This window comes from Haliotis rubra, unplaced genomic scaffold, assembly GCF_003918875.1.
Source record: "Haliotis rubra isolate DU_JTF1 unplaced genomic scaffold, ASM391887v1 Scf251, whole genome shotgun sequence".
NCBI lineage: Eukaryota > Metazoa > Mollusca > Gastropoda > Lepetellida > Haliotidae > Haliotis > Haliotis rubra.
In genome coordinates this window covers 166,403-187,650 of record NW_025766570.1, presented here as the reverse complement: position 1 = coordinate 187,650, position 21,248 = coordinate 166,403, and the positions used below count along the sequence as shown (strand labels likewise).

The following is a 21,248-nucleotide window of genomic DNA, read 5'->3' as shown; positions in this document are numbered from 1 at the left end:
AAATACTCTTCATGAATATGTCTACGGTTATGATTATATCAAATGTTTTGGTGTGTATATAGAAAAGTGAAAGGAGAGTATTGAAAGGTTTTAAAAGTTCTGCTCCAGAAAGGAGCAGTACCACAATTTCAGTCTAAGTCAAACTTGTTGCCATGGAAACGCCAAAATATTTTATTCATAATAACAAAACTACCAAAAGGCACCAGTACACCACCGGACCAATCTATGCGCCAAGTTTGGTGAAGAAATAGTGAACGGTTTCAAAGTTCAGCTCCGGAAAAGAGCACTACCACCAATTTCAGTCTAAGTCGAACTTGTTGCCATGGAAACGCCAAAAATATTTAATTCAGAATACCAAAACTACCAAAAGGCAACAGTACACCACCAGATCTATCCATGTGCCAAGTTTGGTGAACGGTTTTAAAGTTCTGCTCCGGAAAATACAAATGTGCCCGGACGTACGGATGCACGCACGGACGTCCATTTTAATACCCCCACAAAACGCGTTGCGGGGGATAACAAGGATCTGCATATTACACAAGAAACTATGAATATAGTGGTAGTTGGGTAATTAGAGTCCAAACTACAAAACTTTTTTGATTTTAGCTACACTAATAACAGGAATGTCACAAGAGAATCAGGAACAAATCCATTTAACCAATTTGACATCAGGACTGTGTGATTTGTCAGTGAACATGTAATTAGGAAAGAGATTGTCCTCACAAGGATAAACAGGAAGCTAGAGGAATGGAGGAGGAAGTGGAATTAAACAAGAAGACAAAGTCATCAATATCCCCCGCAATGGCAAAATACTCTTCATGATTATGTCTACGAGTTATGATTATGTCAAATATTTAGGTGTGTATATAGAAAAGTGGAAGGAGAGTATTGAAAGGTTTTTAAAGTTCTGCTCCAGAAAGCAGCACTATCACCAATTTCTATCTATCTATCTATGTGCCAAGTTTGGTGAAGAAATAGTGAACAGTTTTAGAGTTATGGTCCGGAAAGGAGCACTACCACAAATTTCAGTCTAAGTCGAACTTGTTGCCATGGAAACGCCAAAAATATTTTATTCAGAATTCCAAAACTACCAAAAGGCACCAGTACACCACCAGATCTATCCATGGACCACGTTTGGTGAAGAAATATTGAACGGTTTTAGAGTTCTGCTCCGGAAAAGAGCACTACCAATAATTTCAGTCAAAGTCGAACTTGTTGCAATGGAAACGCCAAAAATATTTAATTCAGAATTCCAAAACTACCAAAAGGCACCAGTACACCACCAGATCCATGTATGTGCCAAGTTTGGTGAAGAAATATTGAACGGTTTTAGAGTTCTGCTCCGGAAAAGACAAATGTGCACGGATAGACGGACGGACGGACGGAGTCCATTTTAATACCCCCCGCAAAACGCGTTGAGGGGGATAATAAAGAAAAGTACATTGCAATTTAACATTATTAACCAGTGAATGAGTTATACTTTTGGATGTGCTATGTTGTACACTACCTGTACAAGAACAGCATGTGGAAGGATGTGGCTGGATCAGTACATTGAATCACAAAATGAAGTTACAACCTGTACTAGCATAAAGACCTTTTGGTTTGGAAAATGTATCCACTTTTTCAACAGTAGTTATACCAATGGCAATCAGTAGCACATCATGTACAATGAAAACTCAGATTGTAGATTCTGATATTCTACAACCCGGCAGCAACGGGAATAGACAGTTGCATCTGATGGTCTAAGATTTACCACTTTGGTGAAACCAACAAGCACAAGTCTGGTGCTCAAAAACCAAGAAATCTAATTGGTGTGAAGAAGCAAGAGGAAGATCAAGTGATAATAACTGTAGGTGTTCTGCCAAGGCAGCGGCCTTGCAGCATTCTCGCATATTTTAAAAGAATGGAAGGGACATCAGGCGAAATCAATTTATAGTGATTTGAAATAGTGCCAAGCAAGTTAAACAAAAATACTTTTATCCCTGACTCGAACATAATATTTGCTTCTGTTGCTCACAAGTCTCGTAAATAAACTGAAGAAATCTGAAACGGATGTACAAAATGAAAGCCCGAAAAGTGTACTTGAAGCAAGCAGTTCAGAAACCACGTGTTGGTGAAAATAACAGTTCAAGTGGCGAAAAATAGCGCTAAACAGAGACAATTTCACCAGGCTTGGCTGAGAGATACATGGCTTTCATATAATTCTGAAAGTAACTCTATGACTTGAAGTTTGTGTATTAAACACGGACAATGAAATAAGATGACAGAACCGAATACAATTTTCAGAACAAGTATCGTCAAGTCACACAAGTTCGATTGCATGTAACTTCGATCGCCCATTTTGTACAGTAATTGTCGCAATACGTAGCGATAACTTACGATATCTGCAGCTTTGATCTTCTGGTGACACCACTTTCATTCGTTTGGACTGGAAAATGTTTCGTGTCAAGTTACCAAATGTAAGTTATAGCTCATTTTCAGCAAACAACTATTTTTTAACCCTAGATCAATAATGTAACTTTATCAGCTCAAATAAAATGTAAACAGTATAAATTTCACACGTTGTAAATTGACAGCACCCCCTGTCTTCTGTTTGTTTACGTTGCTGGTCTAATTGTGACATGTCCAGACACGTGATGTCCTTGTCAAAATTTAAAACTTTGGAAACAAGTAAGGGCCATTTCTTATAGAAAAGTTAATGCTTTTTGAGAATTTCCGTGAATTTGTATCTGATGAAGTTCGAGCTATTGCCTCATTGATAAATACAACCTTGGCACAATGTACCCACCCTACATATCAGCACAAAACACATTTACGTTTCTGCAAGCCAGTTCGTGGTGTTTGTCGACATTCTGAGGTTTGATGCCTCTCACGATGAGCCTGAAGAATAATTCCCTGCATAATACTTCTATATAAGCTGAATATTTTTTCGAACGACTTTTCATCGTTTTTAGAAGTATTGAAACATAAAATGAACGTTTCATGGACATAAATACCATAAAATTACTTGGGACTGCTCTAGCTCTGAATTTGACACAAGAGATCGTCCTTACAAGTCATCCTGTTTACGCGACAAGCCAGCCAATCATATGATCGAACTTATGTGACGTAGCTTTCTGGGTCACCTGTGTTGACAGTGAGAGGGCGCCCATGCTGCGATTGTGAAAAGCAGTAAAATTACCTGGATTTTGGAAATGTTTGACATAAATATACAAGTTTAGAGGTAAGAGATTTGAAAATAAGATTATATGAATATAACTTTGAAAATTCAGCGACAGTTCTTAAGTGATCGAACTTACATGACACAAGGGTACGTTGAAGCAGCATGCTGATGGGAACGATCATAAGAAGGCAGTGTGTGCTTCAAATATTCATTTTATCTCAATCTGTAACTGGTAATATGGTTACAGCACAAGTATTTTGGAAGTGTATTTGAAAGAAAGTATGTTCAAGAAGGCTTAAGTTTTATTTTACACTGTATGGTAACATGTTTTCTGAGTATTTATATAGACATGACCTAAATGTGTTTTTTTCTTGACCTTTATTGTTTGTTAACTGACCCCAAGTTTGTTTTATTAGTGGGGACACTGTCCACAATTTGAAAATTCCTTGGCAGAACACTGTACTGTGAACTGACAAACATGGTCTAAGGTGCATTCGTTGTTCACTCTGTCTTCACAGTATCATAGCTTAGAAGCAAATAACATTCTATCACATCAGCTCAAGTATACAAAATATTCAAATTTCTCTAACTTTGTGGACATTATCATTTTTTGCAGGTAATTAATATTATATTTCTCAGTCCTTTCAACAGAGAAGGCAACACACACAGTGTCGTGTCTGTACCAAGTAAAGGTATACAGACAAGTTTAGAAAATCAAAGCTTGGTAACTTCATAAGTTTCAGAGGCTGTTGTTAAGTGGTATACCGCGGTATTAGTAATTTTGCCTTTGGTTCGGTATATCGTAATGCAATCCAAAAATTCAGCATTTTCGGTTTTCATACCGTAATTTTATTAACCTTTTTAAACCTTTTCTAAAATGTCTAGAAATCGAGTCATTTTGTCAAAATCAATGCATTTCTTTGGTAGACGGACACTTTTTTCATGGAAGTAAGGTCGAGATTGCCTCAAGTCTTCTACTTACAAGTCAGCAAGACAGAAACTGCAGATACCTGTCTTATGACTACTGTGTTATGTGAATTTGTTTATGATGTCATCAACTGAGTCACATTCGACAAGAACTGATTTGTGTACTGTTTTTTTAAAACATGAACATTTCTGGGACATAATGGTGATTTCACTGCAGTAAATGCTGATGTGATGTTAGTGACTTCTAATCATACTTGGCTACTTGCTATTTTGCCACACAGCTGTGAGCTCCTAGGTTCCAGTGATACTTTACTTCTTCTATCTAGTCATAAAATGACAGTTTGGTTCATTCAAATAATGTAAGGTTAGGCTCTTGTTGTTAATTTTCTGCATTATGATCATATCTCATATACAGTACAACCAGAAATTATTGAGAATTTAAAGATTGTAATTTTTTAAAAAACATTTTCACTCATTACTCACGTATTAAATGTGAATATTAGCAGAACATAACTCCAGATTCAAAGACAGGTGAACAGTTAATATTTTGTCAAGTCACCATGGGCAGCAATGCAGGCTTCAATGTGGCGGGGCATACTACTGATCAAAGAAGTTAGAAAGTCGTGGTCCATGCTGTCCCAATATTGGACCACCTCTTCTTTCATTTTAGCAATATTTGTCAGATTTTTCTTATTGACACGTTCCTTCATAAGTCCCCAAACATTTTCTATTGGATTTAGGTCAGGGCTATAGCTTGTCCAATCTAATAATGTCATATTTTGGGTCTGAAACCAAGCCTGTGAATGCTTTGAACGATGTTTTGGGTTGTTGTCCTGCTATAAAATCCAAACATTTCCATAGAACACATCAGCAGATGGAAGTAAATGTCCCTCGAGAATATCTCTGTACCGCTCACTGTTCATATTCCCTTCAAATACACAGAGGGGTGTTGCCCCTAACACAGATGCCACCCCACACGTTAAATTTCAGACTGTACTTTGGGCGCTGATACAAAGGTGTTTCAGTTTGTTTGGTCCAGAATTTCAGTGTATTAGGAAACAGCCACACAGAACTTTCATCTGAGAAAAATCACATTGTCCCAGTTAAAATTTCTATGCTGTAAGCACCAGTTCAACCTTCGCTCCTTTTGTTCAGGTTTCATGATCGGTGATGGAATTCCTCGACTTTTCTGCCAACCCATTGCATGCAGCTCAGTTCTAATTGTCTCCTTACAGACAGCCACAGTTCGTCTATCAATCATATCCAGCCTTAAGTTTTCTAAACTCCTTCGTTTGTTTTTAGAAACAAGAATACCAAGCCGCCTCCTGCAGTGACAGAAATTAACCTAATTTTCAGACTTGCCCTTCGGGCCAGTAGACATAAAAACTTACTGGCCCAAGCTGTTTTCTACTGGCCCAGTTAAAAAAAAACCTGATGAAGAAAAAACTCATTTTATATTAATCAACTGTAGTGAGGCAAAACATTTAAATGACTATGGTGAGGTTTTTTATCAGTTGTAGGTAATAGAAACTACAAAATCTTTATGGATGATCACCTTTAGTTTATTCCTTTCATAGGCATGCTGTTTGGCCCTACGATCTAACTTTTTGACAGGTGGCTGAACGTTGTCAATAAATCGCCACATACTTCCGCCATTACAAGTCATGCGCAGTCGCTTACTTCCTATAGTATGAACTTCCGGATAACTGTGTTTACAAACGAAACGCAAGTCTGTAAAGAGGGCGTGTGTAGCAGGCCATATTAAAAGAGAAACTTGTCAATTTTACTGACATACGATCAGGACAAAGATTATACTTAAATTACTTTAGATTATTCAGGTAATATGATTTGACTAGAAGGGGGATACGGACGGAAGTCTTTCCATCTTTATAATCAGTCATGACACATACCCTTGTCGCCCACCGGGCGACCAGTGGCATGGTTTTAATCCGCCCACACAAACTTCTACTCGCCTCGGGCCTCGGGGCGAGCGTTAATTTCTATCACTGCTCCTGTCACCGACAGTCAATTTTCTGGGCCTAACTGCGCCACAGTGGACAAAGGGATGTTCTACTTGAAATCACTTTAGCTGATCTGATGTCCTTGTTATAATTCTCTAACATCAACTTCCTCTTCTCCATACTGAGGATCACTGAAAATGTCGTCTGCTAGCAAGTAAACAAAGGGGGATAACTCTTCACAAACTAATGAAAAAGGATTAACGGAGTTGTCTCTCTTGAATAAAACCAAGCACTTGATAGCTGGTCAAAGTTGTTTATACTAGAAATAGGGAGGTCAGGCACGGCGGCCATATTGTTTTGAAAATGAAATTAATCAAAATTCATCACATTTCAGTTTCATAAACAAATAAAAATAACATATATGCTTGTGAAGAATGTCTTAATAAAACATTATGTCTATTGTTGTTTTGTTTTCCTTCTTATTTCATAATGAATTGAATGTTTCTTCACCTATGCAACTTGTTAGGTTTACAAGGGCATGCTCCCATTTGCCAAAATGGCACCATCTAATATTCGTACCCTCAGGGTTTACGGTAAAAATAGGAGGTGTGCCTGGATTCACATGACTACAATATTTACATCACATGACAGATGGAAGAGTCTATTTCATGATTTTGACTTCGTTCTGAAGCTAGAGGCGGGAAATTTGAACAACAAAATCATTCAAAGGTAAGTTTACCAAAATGTTCAAAAATTTAAAATGGCGGGAAAAAGAATAGCCACCGTACATTTCCAGGCTATCTAGTTTCTAAAATCGAGGGAGAAAGTGGAGCACTTGCTGACACACCCTGACCTGACAGGTAAGGGCTGTGCCTCTTGTAGACAAATATAAATGGAACAAACATTTTATCTGTGCCACAACAACATTTAAAACTAATTTTTTATGTACACTGATGTTTTCAGGACAACGAATGTCCTCGTATCATTATGGACTAATCCTTGTTGTTTTTTGCTACACCTCGTCACACTTAATTGAGGACGACATTTTTGTGTGCTTTCATTGTCTGCTCCCATTAAACACACCCACCTTGAAATGAGATTATGTCAACAAGATACAACTAACTTCCAATAAATTGCCGACCGAATTTCTATCATACACACATGGAAACTACCGAAAACTATTTCTCAGTTTCACTTCCGGTTTGCTTCGTTAACCCTCGTACCATTATCACAATGAAATAATTATTGGTGAAATGTGTTTGCTTTGACTTGACATGAGCATGGTAACATGGTATTAAATTTCACAGTATGAATTACGTAATTGTAACGAAATATCATGAATAACAGATTTGAACTTTCCTACTTTGTATTTTTACACCTTTGAAAAAATGAGGGTTGGTGTATGTATTTATTTATTTGAATTTTTTTACATGGATTGGTGTTCTTTGGCAACCAAACCTTGAGCAGTTCTTAGAACTATCCCACCGGCTTTAACCACTAAACCCTAAAAATATGTGAGATATACCATTACAAAACAACAATATTTACCAAATATTTTCAGTTTTTAGGGGAACTTTTACTCATGTATTTACTATCAAGTTATCATCACATATATCTGTAGATTATGAACATTGTTGAAAATACATATGCATTTTGTTCTGGACTTGATGTCAACTCACTAAATGGAAAATTATACTTCATGAGAGGGGGAAAATAACCACCAAAAACTAGATTCATTGTATGAAGACTATAGTAATTAATTTTTCAAATGATGTATTTCTTCTTTCAGTATCCCAATCCTGACCTTATCCTGAACCATTGTCTTTTGTTGGAGCCCTCCCCGCTTTCATACCGGTAACAAGGGATGAGTCTACTGTGTTTTCAGTTTAGATATAACCTGATCTTATTATCTAAACTGGAAACATGGTATGCTCTTCTCTTACATCAAACAACTGGTTCTTACTGTCAAATTTAAATATCTCGCATCCTATTTATGGATGAAGGTTTATCTCTGTTTGGCAACATTAATTATTTATCATATAATGATATATATCATTTCTTTTTATTTTAAAACATAAGCATGATAAATGCACTTGTGTTATGATCTAGACTTATATCATGAATGAAATATGAGCATGGATTGACTTTAGATTGTTTACTAAGGTAATTATTCACTAATTCACACTATTTTACACTTGAATATTTGGATTCAAATAGTGAATAAAAACTAGGTGTTGGTGATGACTGTATGGTCATTGTACTTTGTTTTGAGCATTTACAATGAACATTGTCATCTTCGGTAAATCATTAATGAACACTAGTCTTCAGATGGTGATATGTGCCAATGAAACTGAATAAAATATATCAAAACCACATTTCTGGTTTGTTGTTTCTTATTATGAGAGATAAGGCCTTATTACTTGCAGTAAATATTGTGTTGCAGTAGCTACAAATGTAGCAAATGGAAAGATCTACCTGCCTTCTAAATTTCATCAGGATATCTTCTTTATTAGAAATTTTATGTTAATTTTTGTGCGTGTCATTGGACCATAACATGGTGCCACATCTATTATGAGATGAAACATGATAAAATAGCAAAATTTGGATGATCATTTTAGACAGATAATGAAGGATTAATTGTTTTTAACTTCATTTATTGGGATAAAATAGTTGGTTTTAATCACATTAGCAATCTTGAACTGATTGTCAGTTAATTGCACACGTATAAGACCATTCAAAGTTGGGCAATTTTGTCTATTCTTGGCCGTACAAATTCCTGTTTTTCCATGTTTTGACAGTATAAAATTAAGAGTTTTAATACAAACAAGGAGTTGATTATGAATGGTTTGTTTGAACACATTTTTTCCAGATGAATAATACATATTAAATAGAAAAACACCTATTCAATTTTTTTCCCTGGCCCTTTTTAATCCCATCATTGTGGCCAAACTGAATGGCGTCCATCTTGGAAAACAAAATGGCGGCTATATACACTAATAAAACATTCATATCTCAAAAAGTTTTTGACATAAATTAAAAAGGAAAAGTGCTTTTTACTCACTTATGCATGACCTAAAAGTGTGTGTACACTTCTGAGTAATAAAATGCATGTACAAAATTAGCCTGACCTCCCTACTAGAAATCTAATAAAACATATTCCTAAAATTCTCAATAATTTCTGGTCATACTATACCAAACCGAAATGGACTGAACCGAAGGCCTTGTACTGCACCTTGGTAAGAGCGTACCGTTTCACCCCTATTGTTAAAGATCACATATACTCTAGGGGGGTACAAATACATAAATCACTAATTGGCATCGTTATAAATGAAACCTTGTCATTAAAACTACTCATTTTGATCTTTAATTAACTTAAATTGACCTTTTTGACAACAGTGCACAATTCTCACCTGTGAACGAAATTTCAACCAATCAGAGCAACGCGTCCCTGTGACGTTATGTGAGGAATAGATATGAGGGCCGATGAAGAATTCATGTCCATTTCAGAGGGTAAATTATCTTGTTTACAGGTTTGTATAAACCTGAAATCGTGACAACCGTTGTGAAAAATGAAAGCCACCATATGTTCTCACAATCTACTGTCATTTAATTTTGTCACCTGCTTTGCCTAGTTTCCAAGTTACAACTTGTTTTCATAGACGATTCTGTCAAAATCGCTTGGTGTCGCTAGGCCTTATTTGTTTGAGCCAGACGCTAGTGATAGTGAAAACGGTGATCAGCCTCTCATCACGGTTACGGTTAATTAAGTGTGACATTAAGAAGGGTGGATGCCCATCAGATGCAGTTATTTGAAAATATCCCAGGTAGTTCTTGTCTCATTGTAATAAAGTATCAAAGCAGTGTGGGCTTTTTCAAGTTTTCTAATGCTTGGATGGTAAGACTGATCCAAATTGATCCCATTTCTGTGTTTTCTTTACCTCAATATTTAATCATGTCATGTAAAAATATGACCTCTATTATGTATGATATTAAAAATTGACATTTGATTTATTTGAATCCGTAAACTAAACAACCCTACTTTGCCATTGCTAGAAGAATCTGAAAATTTACTGAGGTAAATAGGTACATACAGTTTTAGCACACAGCAAATGCTTATATGTATTTCTTATGCAACAATGAAGTTCTGTTTGTATTCTCAAAACAGTGTCGGCCCATAAGTTTTCACATGCAATTAAAATTGCATGCAACACAGCAATTAATACTCCCTTGTTGTAACCCGTGTTAGGTGGTATAAACCTACACGTGTTATTTGTCATCATTCACTTTATGGTCAGTTAATGAATTTATAACATGTATAATTAGTGGTAACACCACTTAGATATATTAGACTGTTAAAAGACACATCTCTTGGAACAGCTGCAGATGAATGGCATACTGGAGTATCACTCGTTTTTGTGGATATTGATTGATACATTCCTCAAACAAGGTAATAGCCTGACATTGTTCCTATAAATTTAATCTGTTTTAATTTTAATATTTGCATTTTGTTTTTTATTCATTTGTCGTAGCATTCAACAGAATCATTGTTTTTGCCGTGAAGTGTAATGAGACAGACAACAGACACTAGGTCGTGTGTGCGAATTATGATTCACATTGGCAAACTATAAAATGTCTAGATATTACAGTCCTGTTATAAATTCACTATAAGTATCAGCAGATCGCCTGCTTTTCATTCAGTTTCAAAATGCATACAAGTATGATAATAAATTAAATAGGATTATAAGACCAAATATAAAGACGTACATTGACTAGTATCTACATACTGGTGAGTGGACGTTAACCACATGAATGTAGCAAGAAATTTATCGCAGTATTGTCACTTCGACCCCCACCTCGCTTCTTCCGTGGAAGAAATCGTTATGTTACAAGTTGTGTCATGCAAAATCCTTTTGGTCATGATTCAAATACATATTTAACTACGTGTAGAAAGTAGTTTTGATTTTCTAACTTGATGAAAATAAACCATAATCTCATTAATTCTAACAGACTTTAGCCCTTGACTTCACGATTTTCAAAAATGGCGGCGCCTTGTCGCGAACATCCGCCAGTCTGAGGATAAATGCTATTAAGGTTTGTTTTCACCGAGTTACAAAATCAAAACTACTGTCTACTGGTAGTAAAATATGTATTTGATTGATGTCCAATAGGATTTTGCATGACATAGCTTATAATAACAATTTCTCTCGTGGAAGCGGGGTGGGTGTCAATATAATACAACTTACAATAATATTGTTACTTCGACCACAACCTCGCTTCCGAGGAAGAAATCGTTAAGTTACAAGTTGTGTCATGGAATTATGGTTATCAATCATATACATATTTTACTACAACTAGTAAGTAGTTTTGATTCTCTAACTTCTGTGAAGCGATCTGAACACACATAACATATCGTTACAGGCTTCCACAACACTCGCTTCGCACTCACAAACATAACCCATTTAGCACAAACTGCGGGGTCCTGTGGAAATCTGTGCATGGTGACACCATCGCCCGATCCTTAGGAGCAATTGACAACGCAACGATTCGGCATGTCTTCGTTGATGTTGAGAAATCATCAAAATGACAAGCTTGCTACACACTTTCTATACAACTAACTGAAAATCCTTCCTCACATGGCATCACTGCAGTGCTCTGGCGACAGAGTTACGTAACCTGTCTGTGGTTTCTTTGGCGGGTGAGAGTGAAGCAGGCGACTTTTTGGCAACTTTTAATCACTCTGTATTAATGAACCACAAGTCTTTTAAGAATGAATTTGGTGTTCCGCATAAGACTAACCACAAATCTTTCATATGTAATGGTTAAAAGAGTAAAAAAAACCAACAAAGTTTATTTGTCCTTTAAGCATACTGATAGAACTGGCAATACACAGAAGAGGTGTTGATATAAGGGCATATATATGTTTTTTTAAACTGGACATCGACATCAACATTCATTTACACTCTGGCCCACTTATTTTCTGTACTGATGCATACAAGGCTTTAACATAATGTTCTTATTAAATCAATGTCAACGAGGATCAGGGGTACAACAGATCTTCATTTGCTAGCTCACTGTAGAACATCCACATGGTATAGAACTATAGTAATTGTGGTGAAAACTTCACTTTTGTAAGTAAGGAATAAGCCAAAGGCAACTATAGGTCAAATGCATCATCAGTGTACATGCTGCTCTTTAAAACAAACAGAATATGCTGAAAATGCAGAGGGCATATTGTGGAATAATGACACTTTTTCTTAAATAGGCATAACACTGATTGAAAGAAACCTACCAAAATAATTGGTTAATTGTTTAACATCGAAATAGGAAAACCCCCATAAGCGTTAACTAGTTGATATTAATTAACCTGCAGACAACTGAAACCATCTCATTTGGGTACATAAAGCAGACTGAAGATGTTTTACACTCTTGTTCAACAGATCACATGCATGTATGTATGTGTGTGTATCTGTGTATAACAAGAGTCATCAGAAGATGACATATCCCCCCGGCCCCAACATCTTTGAAAGAACAAATCATCTGACAGTTACTTAAAGTCCAGCTTGATTTTAGACTAAGTGCAAATCGTTTCCATGGAAATCATGAAAAAAATAAATGACAAAAATCTGCAAATAGCAAAAGGCACCACTTTGGGATCTGCCTCACATATCTGCCAAATTTTGCTGAAAGATATTAAGAAGTTTTCGCGTTGTGCTCCGGAAACAAAACCTACCCCTCCCTTTTGAGACTAAGTCCAAATTGTTTCCATGGAAACTGAGAAAATAATAAATCACAAATATCTGCAAATAGCAAAAGGCACCACTTTGGCATCTGCCTCACATATCTGCCAAGTTTTGCTGAAAGATATAGAGAAGTTTTCCACTTGTGCTCCGGAAACGAAACCCACCCCTTCCTTTTTGAGACTAAGTCTGAATCATTTCCATGGAAACCGAGAAAATAATAAATCACAAATATCTGCAAATAGCAAAAGGCACCACTTTGGCATCTGCCTCACATATCTGCCAAGTTTTGCTGAAAGATATAGAGAAGTTTTTGAGTTGTGCTCCGGAAATGAAGCCCACCCCTCACTTTTGGGACTAAGTCCAAAATGTTTCCATGGAAACCAGAAAAGGTAAAAATGCTAAAAATCTGTAAATAGCAAAAGGCACCACTATAGGATGTGTTTGATATATCTACTAAGTTTTGTTGAAAAATATTGAACGGTTCTTGAGTTATGCTCCGGAAACGAAGCCCACCTCTCACTTTTGGAACTAAGTCCGAATCGTTTCCATGGAAACCGTGAAAAGTAAAAATGCTAAAAATCTGTAAATAGCAAAAGGCACCACTTAAGGTTCTGTTTGATATATCTACTAAGTCTTGTTGAAAAATATTGAACGGTTCTTGAGTTATGCTCCGGAAACGAAACCCACCCCTTCCTTTTGAGACTAAGTCTGAATCATTTCCATGGAAACCAAAAAAATAATAAATCACAAATATCTGCAAATAGCAAAAGGCACCACTTCAAGATCTGCCTCACATATCTGCCAAGTTTTGCTGAAAGACATTGAGAAGTTTTCGAGTTGTGCTCCGGAAACGAAGCCCACCCCTCACTTTTGGGACTAAGTCTGAATCGTTTCCATGGAAACCGGGAAAAATAAAAATGCCAAAAATCTGCAAATGGCAAAAGGCACAACTTTAGGATCTGTTTGATATATCTACCAAGTTTTGTTGAAAAATATAGAACGGTTCTTGAGTTATGCTCCGGAAACGAAAGCAATCCTTACTTTTTTAGACTAAGTCCAAAATGTTTCCATGGAAACCGTGAAAAATAAAAATGACAAAAATCTGTAAATAGCAAAAGGCACCACTCAAGGTTCTGTTTCATATATCTACCAAGTTTTGTTGAAAAATATTGAACGGTTCTTGAGTTATGCTCCGGAAACGAAGCCCACCCCTCACTTTTGGGACTAAGTCTGAATCGTTTCCATGGAAACCGGGAAAAACAAAAATGCTAAAAATCTGTAAATAGCAAAAGGCACCACTTTAGGATCTGTTTGATATATCTACCAAATTTTGTTGAAAAATACTGAACGGTTCTTGAGTTATGCTCCGGAAACGAAGCCCACCCTTCTTTAAGACTAAGTCCAAAACGTTTCCATGGAAACCGAGAAAAATAAAAATGACAATAATCTGTAAATAGCAAAAGGCACCACCTTAGGTTATGTTTGACATATCTACCAATTTTGGTTAAAAAATATCGAACGGTCTTTGAGTTATGCTCCGGAAACAAAATGATTACGGACAGACGGACGGACGTACAGACGGACGAGGCGACGACTATATCCCACCGCATTACATGCCGGTGGGATAATAATATGATGTTATACACTAGTTATATGCTGATTTTGTTATTTCAAATGTATTTACATTATTTTTCATGAATGGAGAGCTGAAACTGTTCAATAGAAATTTCCTTTTGGACAATAAAAGACAAATATTTTAATATTTTATCTAACTCATTCATAATGCATTCATCTTGCCCATGCAACTGAAGTTAGGACTGTTTCTCTGAAAAATATGTTCATTATTACAGTCTGTTTGAGTCAGAAACGGACCGATGAATTGCAAATTTGATCATTGTACAAAATTGCCACATAAATATAAATAGTACACGTTTATCATTTACAGTCAACTCTCATTAATCCGACACTTGTGGTTGCAGAGAAATATGTCGGATTAACGAAAATGTCGGATTAATGTATTTGTGTGAAATTATCAATGTTTATTAAATGTCATGATCGTCATACTGTTTCTTGCATATCAGAAATGGTATATCTAGTTATCTTCATCGTGTGTAAAAATATTCACAGAAATAAAAAAAATAACAATACATCCTTGTTCTCATTTATTAACATCATATATGGCATAACATACATAATCACATAATCAATCAGTTTCATATCTATCTCATAACCACATTGCCACAAAACTCACGTTTGTTTTTACCGCATATCAGCAGCTATTAAGACCCCGATGTTGAAAATGTTACAGTTTCCATACAACTAATTCCATACTAACATGTGGACGCCTAGTGAACAATCGGGCATTTATCATAACATTTATAATTTAAAACTTGAAAAAGTCTTTGATGGTCATTAACATCAAACACGTCTAAGTGGTGTGTCAGAAATGTTTGCAAGGTGTTCAACGATGTTTTGGCCTCAGATAGTTTGAAGCATTGGAATCAGTCGTAGAGACGCTCAACCACTAAGCAGACTGCTTCAGGATGTCAGATACGGTTGATCGTCGAATCTTCACATCAAACTTCTGCTCAGCAAAAGTGATGACTTGTTGTTGTGTTGTCTGGGGTTTGTCTTTCTTCAAAAGGAGATTTCTTTCTTGATCAATGGTGTAACTTCTACTCGGGCTCACTTAGCAGGTGGTGTACTCATGACAGACATCTTGTGATGAAAACTCATGTCGGTTGTAAACATTTTATACAGCTCGCTCTACCGTTATTTCTTGATTAAATCATCTCGATTAATTATCCTGTTTTCCTAATTAACAAGTGTGATGTTCACCGATGTCGGTGTCAAGCAGCCAGTAAGGCACACGCTAATTACCACTCACGTGTGATTGTTTGTATACGGTCGTATTATCTGACCGGCTGTGTTGATTGTCGGATTAACGAATGTTTTTACAATGTATTTACAATAATCAGTTGCCAGATTGGTGTGTCGGAGTCGGAATGCGAGAATGTCGGATTAACGAGAGTAATTATCACTGTTTTAAATGGTTCCCTAAATTGTTGTCGGATTAACTTGATTGTCGGATTAATGAGTGTCGGATTAACGAGAGCTGACTGTACTAATACCCAACAGCTTTCTTATATTTGAAAATTTTCCGGACTCCACCAAACAAGTTGTTTAAGAAACTATCATCATTGAAAAAGCAAAAGTTGTTATCTGTCGCGGCGGGGTGAAACCGCAGAAACGGAACAGCCACTATCTTGTCGTGCACGTGATACACTTGCCTGATGAAAAATGAAGTTGAATGCTGACGTGAAACAGTTGATGATTAAAGTGTACGATTTTTTCCGTGCTGAAGCCGAAAGGGGCAAACCATTTTATGCCATTAATAAATTCCGTAAGTGGGCAGCAAAAGCTATAGGAGTATCAGCAAGGGTACCGACAAATGTTCTGGAACACAAACATTGTGAGGGTGATGCGAAGCTAGGTAGGGGTCATGTCAAAATCACACAAATTAAAACATTTGGACAACTTTCAAAAGAACCTTGTAAGGCAGTCTATCAACTACAGTGTACTCTGTCAATACCGGCATCAGTCGGGACCAAGTAAAAATGCCGGTTTTGACAGAGTGCCGGTTTAGCTAGGTTCGCTTATGACGCCTGCGCACACGGAAGTTCGCTGTCGTACTGTCACTTTAGCATTAACAAGATGTTTGAATAAGAAACAAGGCAGTGCCTGAATGCACATTCATGTTGTTTAAATCAAATAAAAATGTCTGAAATCTCTTATTAAATTTCAACTGATCATATATTATCGGCAGAATTAAAATTATAAACTATTTTTTGCAATGTTATTGCAAACAACGATTCTTGTTTATGCTTCGCAGCGGGTCCACAATAGCATTGTCAAAGAGCAAAGTAACGATGTTTCAAACATCGAGGAAATCATTAAATAAATTGAAATCAACAATAACATTCATAAAAGTTGTCAAACGTATATATAAAATTACTATTTCCATTCTTTTGGCGATCATGCAATGTAAGTCAAGTCACTGACAAGTTACATCTCGGCTTTCACCACGATGCTTAATGTGAAAATATATGCGTGAAGCATTTTGTCATAGGCCATAACCTAGCGCGATATGTCCAATACGTTCCATGATTTACGATAGGTAGCGATGTCTTTCTTAATATGTTCAGAATAGCATTATTTTACCCAAAAACTTTCGTCTTAATCTAAAACTTTTCGCTTTCACGAGGACGGTATCCATTTCCATAATATGATTGGCTGCCTAGGTCACGTGTCTGATTTTGACCAATCACGACCCTTATAAGCAAAGTGTAGTGAAAAGCGTCGTTAGAAACCAATCTTTATCCAATAAAATCGCTTCTTACAAATGTGAAAATACTCGGCAAGAGTACAGTGATATTGTTGATGTTCAGAGCTTTTCGAGCGATACATACACGCCATCAAACGATTAAGCCTCCATGTAAGTGACACGTGCCACTCACTAATTAACAAGAAACTGATTGATACTTCCGTTTCTGAATAATCTCGAGTCAATACCCGCGAATCAACAAAATGTAAACACTTGCTTGTTTATACAGTCAAACTGCCCACTACATGTATTAATTACTCTGGGTAAGTGTTACGCATACCACTCACTGATTAACGGGATACTGATTAACACTTCCCGTTTCTGAATAATCTCGGGAGTCACAGCGAATTGTGTTGTTACATCATTTGGACCTAATTGCATCAAAGGGTTACGCCGTCTTTCATGTGCCGGTTTTAACAGATTCGTTTTCATAACAACTTGTTCGTTGGGACTGAAAAACAATGCCGATATCCTGAATAGACAGATGCCGATGTTTACAGAAGTTTCTTAATGATAATAACGTGCATTTCTGCCGGGACTGAAACTTTGTGCCGATGTAGACAGAGTGCCGGTGTTAAGAGAGGCCGGTATTGACAGAGTCCACTGTAGCTATATTCTGAAAACAAATACAAGTCGCTGAAAATGTTAAAAAAGCATTTGAAGCAAGAACACAACCTCAGAGTTTCAAAGTACACACTCTGGCGACTCTTACACTCTTCCGGGTATCGTTATAAGAAAATTTGGGGGGAGAATAGGTCAGTACTCTGATATCGTTCGCTTGAGAAATAATTTTCTCAGGGTTATAAAGAAGAAGCGCGAGGAAGGGTTCGAGCCAGTGTACTTGGACGAGACCTGGGTCAATGCCTCGCACACTGCTAGCAGTCAGTGGGTACCCGATGGGGGTGATAAGGGGTCACGTAGAAAGCTGCCTCTAGGGAAAGGAGAGAGACTAATCATTCTCCATGCTGGTTGCTCCAGCAAAGGCTTTCTCCCAGGCTGCGACTTGGTATTCAGGGCAAAGTCCACAGATAACAGAGACTACCATTCCGAGATGAATGGTGCGGTTTTCCTCGATTGGGTTAAAAACAAGTTGGTACCAGCTCTACCAGAGAAGTCTTTTATCGTAATGGACAATGCCCCATACCACAGCGTGCAGGACCCCAACAGTAAAGCCCCGATATCGAACAGTCGAAAAGGTGTTTATGATATCATGGCTCGACATTTCAGATCGCACGGCCTTCAAAGGCAACGAAGCCTCAGCTATATGAGATCATAAAAACCCACAAAGGTGAACCTTTCTACAAAAAGTTGACAGTTACATAAAAAGTAAGGGTCACGATATTCTGCGACTTCCACCCTATCACTGTGACCTTAACCCCATTGACATGATATGGGGTATTGTCAAAGGAGATGTTGCCAGATCAAACACAACTTTTAGATTACGTGACGTAGAGGTTTTGGTTAAGGAATCCCTTAACAAAATCAGGACTGAAACTTGGCAAAACTGTGTCAACAAGGTAGCTAACGTCATTGAACAAGGTTACTGGTCTTGGGATGGCTTACAACAGGCAACTGTGGCACCACTTGTCATCCCTTTAAGTCGTGACTATGACACTACGACAGACGAGGAACCGACAGGTCTCCCGGAATAGATTTTGAGATGTCCCCTGCCATGACTGGCTGTTCTGTTTCTGCTGTTTTACCCCGCCGCGACAGATAACAACTTTTGCGTTTTCAATGATGATAGTTTCTTAAACAACTTGTTTGGTGGAGTCTGGACAATTTTCAAATATAAGAAAGCTGTTGGGTATTAGTAAATGATAAACATGTGTACTATTTATATTTATGTGGCAATTTTGTACAATGATCAAATTTGCAATTCATCGGTCCGTTTCTGACTCAAACGGACTGTAGACAACATTGACGAATACTGCTTGATTGTGACAGAGAAGAAAACAACAAAACATTTCAATTTGGATTATTTGTCATATCAAACAATTTTTTCCTATGTGTTAGCTTAACAAATTTACACTGTAAGAAACTTAAATAATACCAAATCCAGCCACATTTACAAGAACTTTTTTAATCTCACCTGATTTTACACTCCAAAGAAATTTAACTAACATTATATTCAATTCGTTCAGGAAATAACCTGCTTGCCATTGAACAAAACTGTCACCTTTGCACTAAGACAACACCCAGATGCTTTTAGGAGAATGAGGAACAGATAATTCAAGTTTGAAATGAGTAAGGCCTTGCAAGATGAGTAACTATTCTTTTCATCCATATGCTATCATTTCCTTGCAGATGCCATATTATGTGTACAATCGATTTAAAAAAGGCAAACATCAAATTAAAAGCTAATAAAAACCATAAATCTGGAACTGGATATCTAATAAATAACAATACTTCTTACCTCATACTTGGCAAAATGTTCTTCACTTTTGATATGCAACTCTGCACTTGTTACATCTCCGCTGAAGATATGACACAGAGAGCAGTAGAAGGCATCTGTGCTCATCATGAACTCTACACCTGAAATAGAAGCCAAAGAAAAATGATGCATTTTACAAACTTCTTAAAGCATGTTTTTTCAAATTAAAGAATCATAGTAAGGTTGTTGCATTTCACACTGCTCTGCAAAATGTTTAAGCAAAACTGTGTCAGTTTGATCTGTTTCTACAGTATCCCATTTTCATGTACTAACACACAAAAATACTCTCAATGCAACTTAGCTCACCTGAATAAAGAATTGCTGTTGGGAATTGGTTCAAATCCCATAACTAATGATTGGTTCATTACTACCAATCAATCATCGAAAACCAATTGGTTGGTGTCATTTTTCATATTTTTCACATTATTGCAGATAAACAAAGAAACAACATGTGGTTCTGTTTCGTTGAATTTATTTAGAAACTGCACAAAATGCAAATTTCACTTAAAATATGTAACTTGCCACTTTAAACTGATGACTAAAAAACTAACGGAATAAGAAACATAAAATTGTATAAAATAAAAGTTATTTGAAAAGTTATAAAAATAACCCTAAATAAACAGGTGGCAAAGCACTTTGCATGAAATTTGATGTCCCAAGACCAGAATGGTGCAAAATGAAGTGGCCAGACATTCTGGTGTCCATCAAAACACAATCTCATTTCTATTGAGACGTTTTCAACAAAATGGAAACTCAAGAGGTGAGGTGAGGTGAAATTGGGTTTTACGTCGTGCTTGAGAATATTTCGCTCATATGACGACGTGCATGCATGTGTAGGTGCGGCTGCTTGTACTAGCTCAGACTTAAGCTGGTTTTATAGTGCTAGCCCACTGAGATACCATGCTGCAGTGAAGCATGAATACCCCACTCAAACACATTATACTGACTCCAAGCCGACCAGTCCTTGTTGTACCCATTAATGCCGAGCGCCAGGCAGGGACCAACAAGTACCATATTTATACGTATTTTTGGTATGACGCGGTCGGGGATCGAACCCGCAACCTTCCGCTCTCCGGGCGGACGCTCTAACCACTACACCACGGAGGCGGTCGGAAACACAAGAGATTTGCCTTGGACCGGCCATCAGTGCGTGACATCACGCCTACAAGACAACCACATTTGGCTATCCCATCCAAGGAATCGACCATTTCTGGCTTACGTTCAATCAGGTCCAGGACTGTATGGAACTGACTGAGGGAGCACACCATCTGGCCCCAACAGCCTGCAATACTTCCAATTTTGCTCCAGTGTCACCAACAGGTACGTCTTGCCTGGTGCAGACAGCATCTACGGCACATGAGACAAGATTGGGATGGTGTTTTGTTCGCTGATGAGTCAAGATTTCATCTGCACAGCTCAGATGGCAGGGCAAGGTTGTACAGATGGTGAGGTAAACTGTATGCTGACGTTATGGTATGGGGAGGCATCACATCTCATGGTCGGACACAACTTGTCATTGTAAATGGCAATGTGACAGGTCTGCGATACAGGGATGAGATCATTGGGCCTCAGGTGTAGCCGGACAGAGAGAAACTTCACACTTCAGCAAGATAATGCCCATCCACATGCATGTCGTTTA

At 37.3% G+C, this 21,248-nt stretch overlaps 1 protein-coding gene across 2 annotated transcripts in view; it reads right to left on the bottom strand.

The window, feature by feature from the left end:
- The window catches only part of LOC124279517 (zinc finger protein 318-like), a 98,534-nt gene that overhangs the window by 12,534 nt on the left and 64,752 nt on the right, over positions 1-21,248 (bottom strand). For both annotated transcript variants that reach the window (XM_046715344.1, XM_046715345.1), the window contains exon 5: positions 19,592-19,710. In XM_046715344.1, coding sequence (XP_046571300.1) covers positions 19,592-19,710 — 119 coding nt within the window. The remainder of the gene's footprint in view (positions 1-19,591; positions 19,711-21,248) is intronic.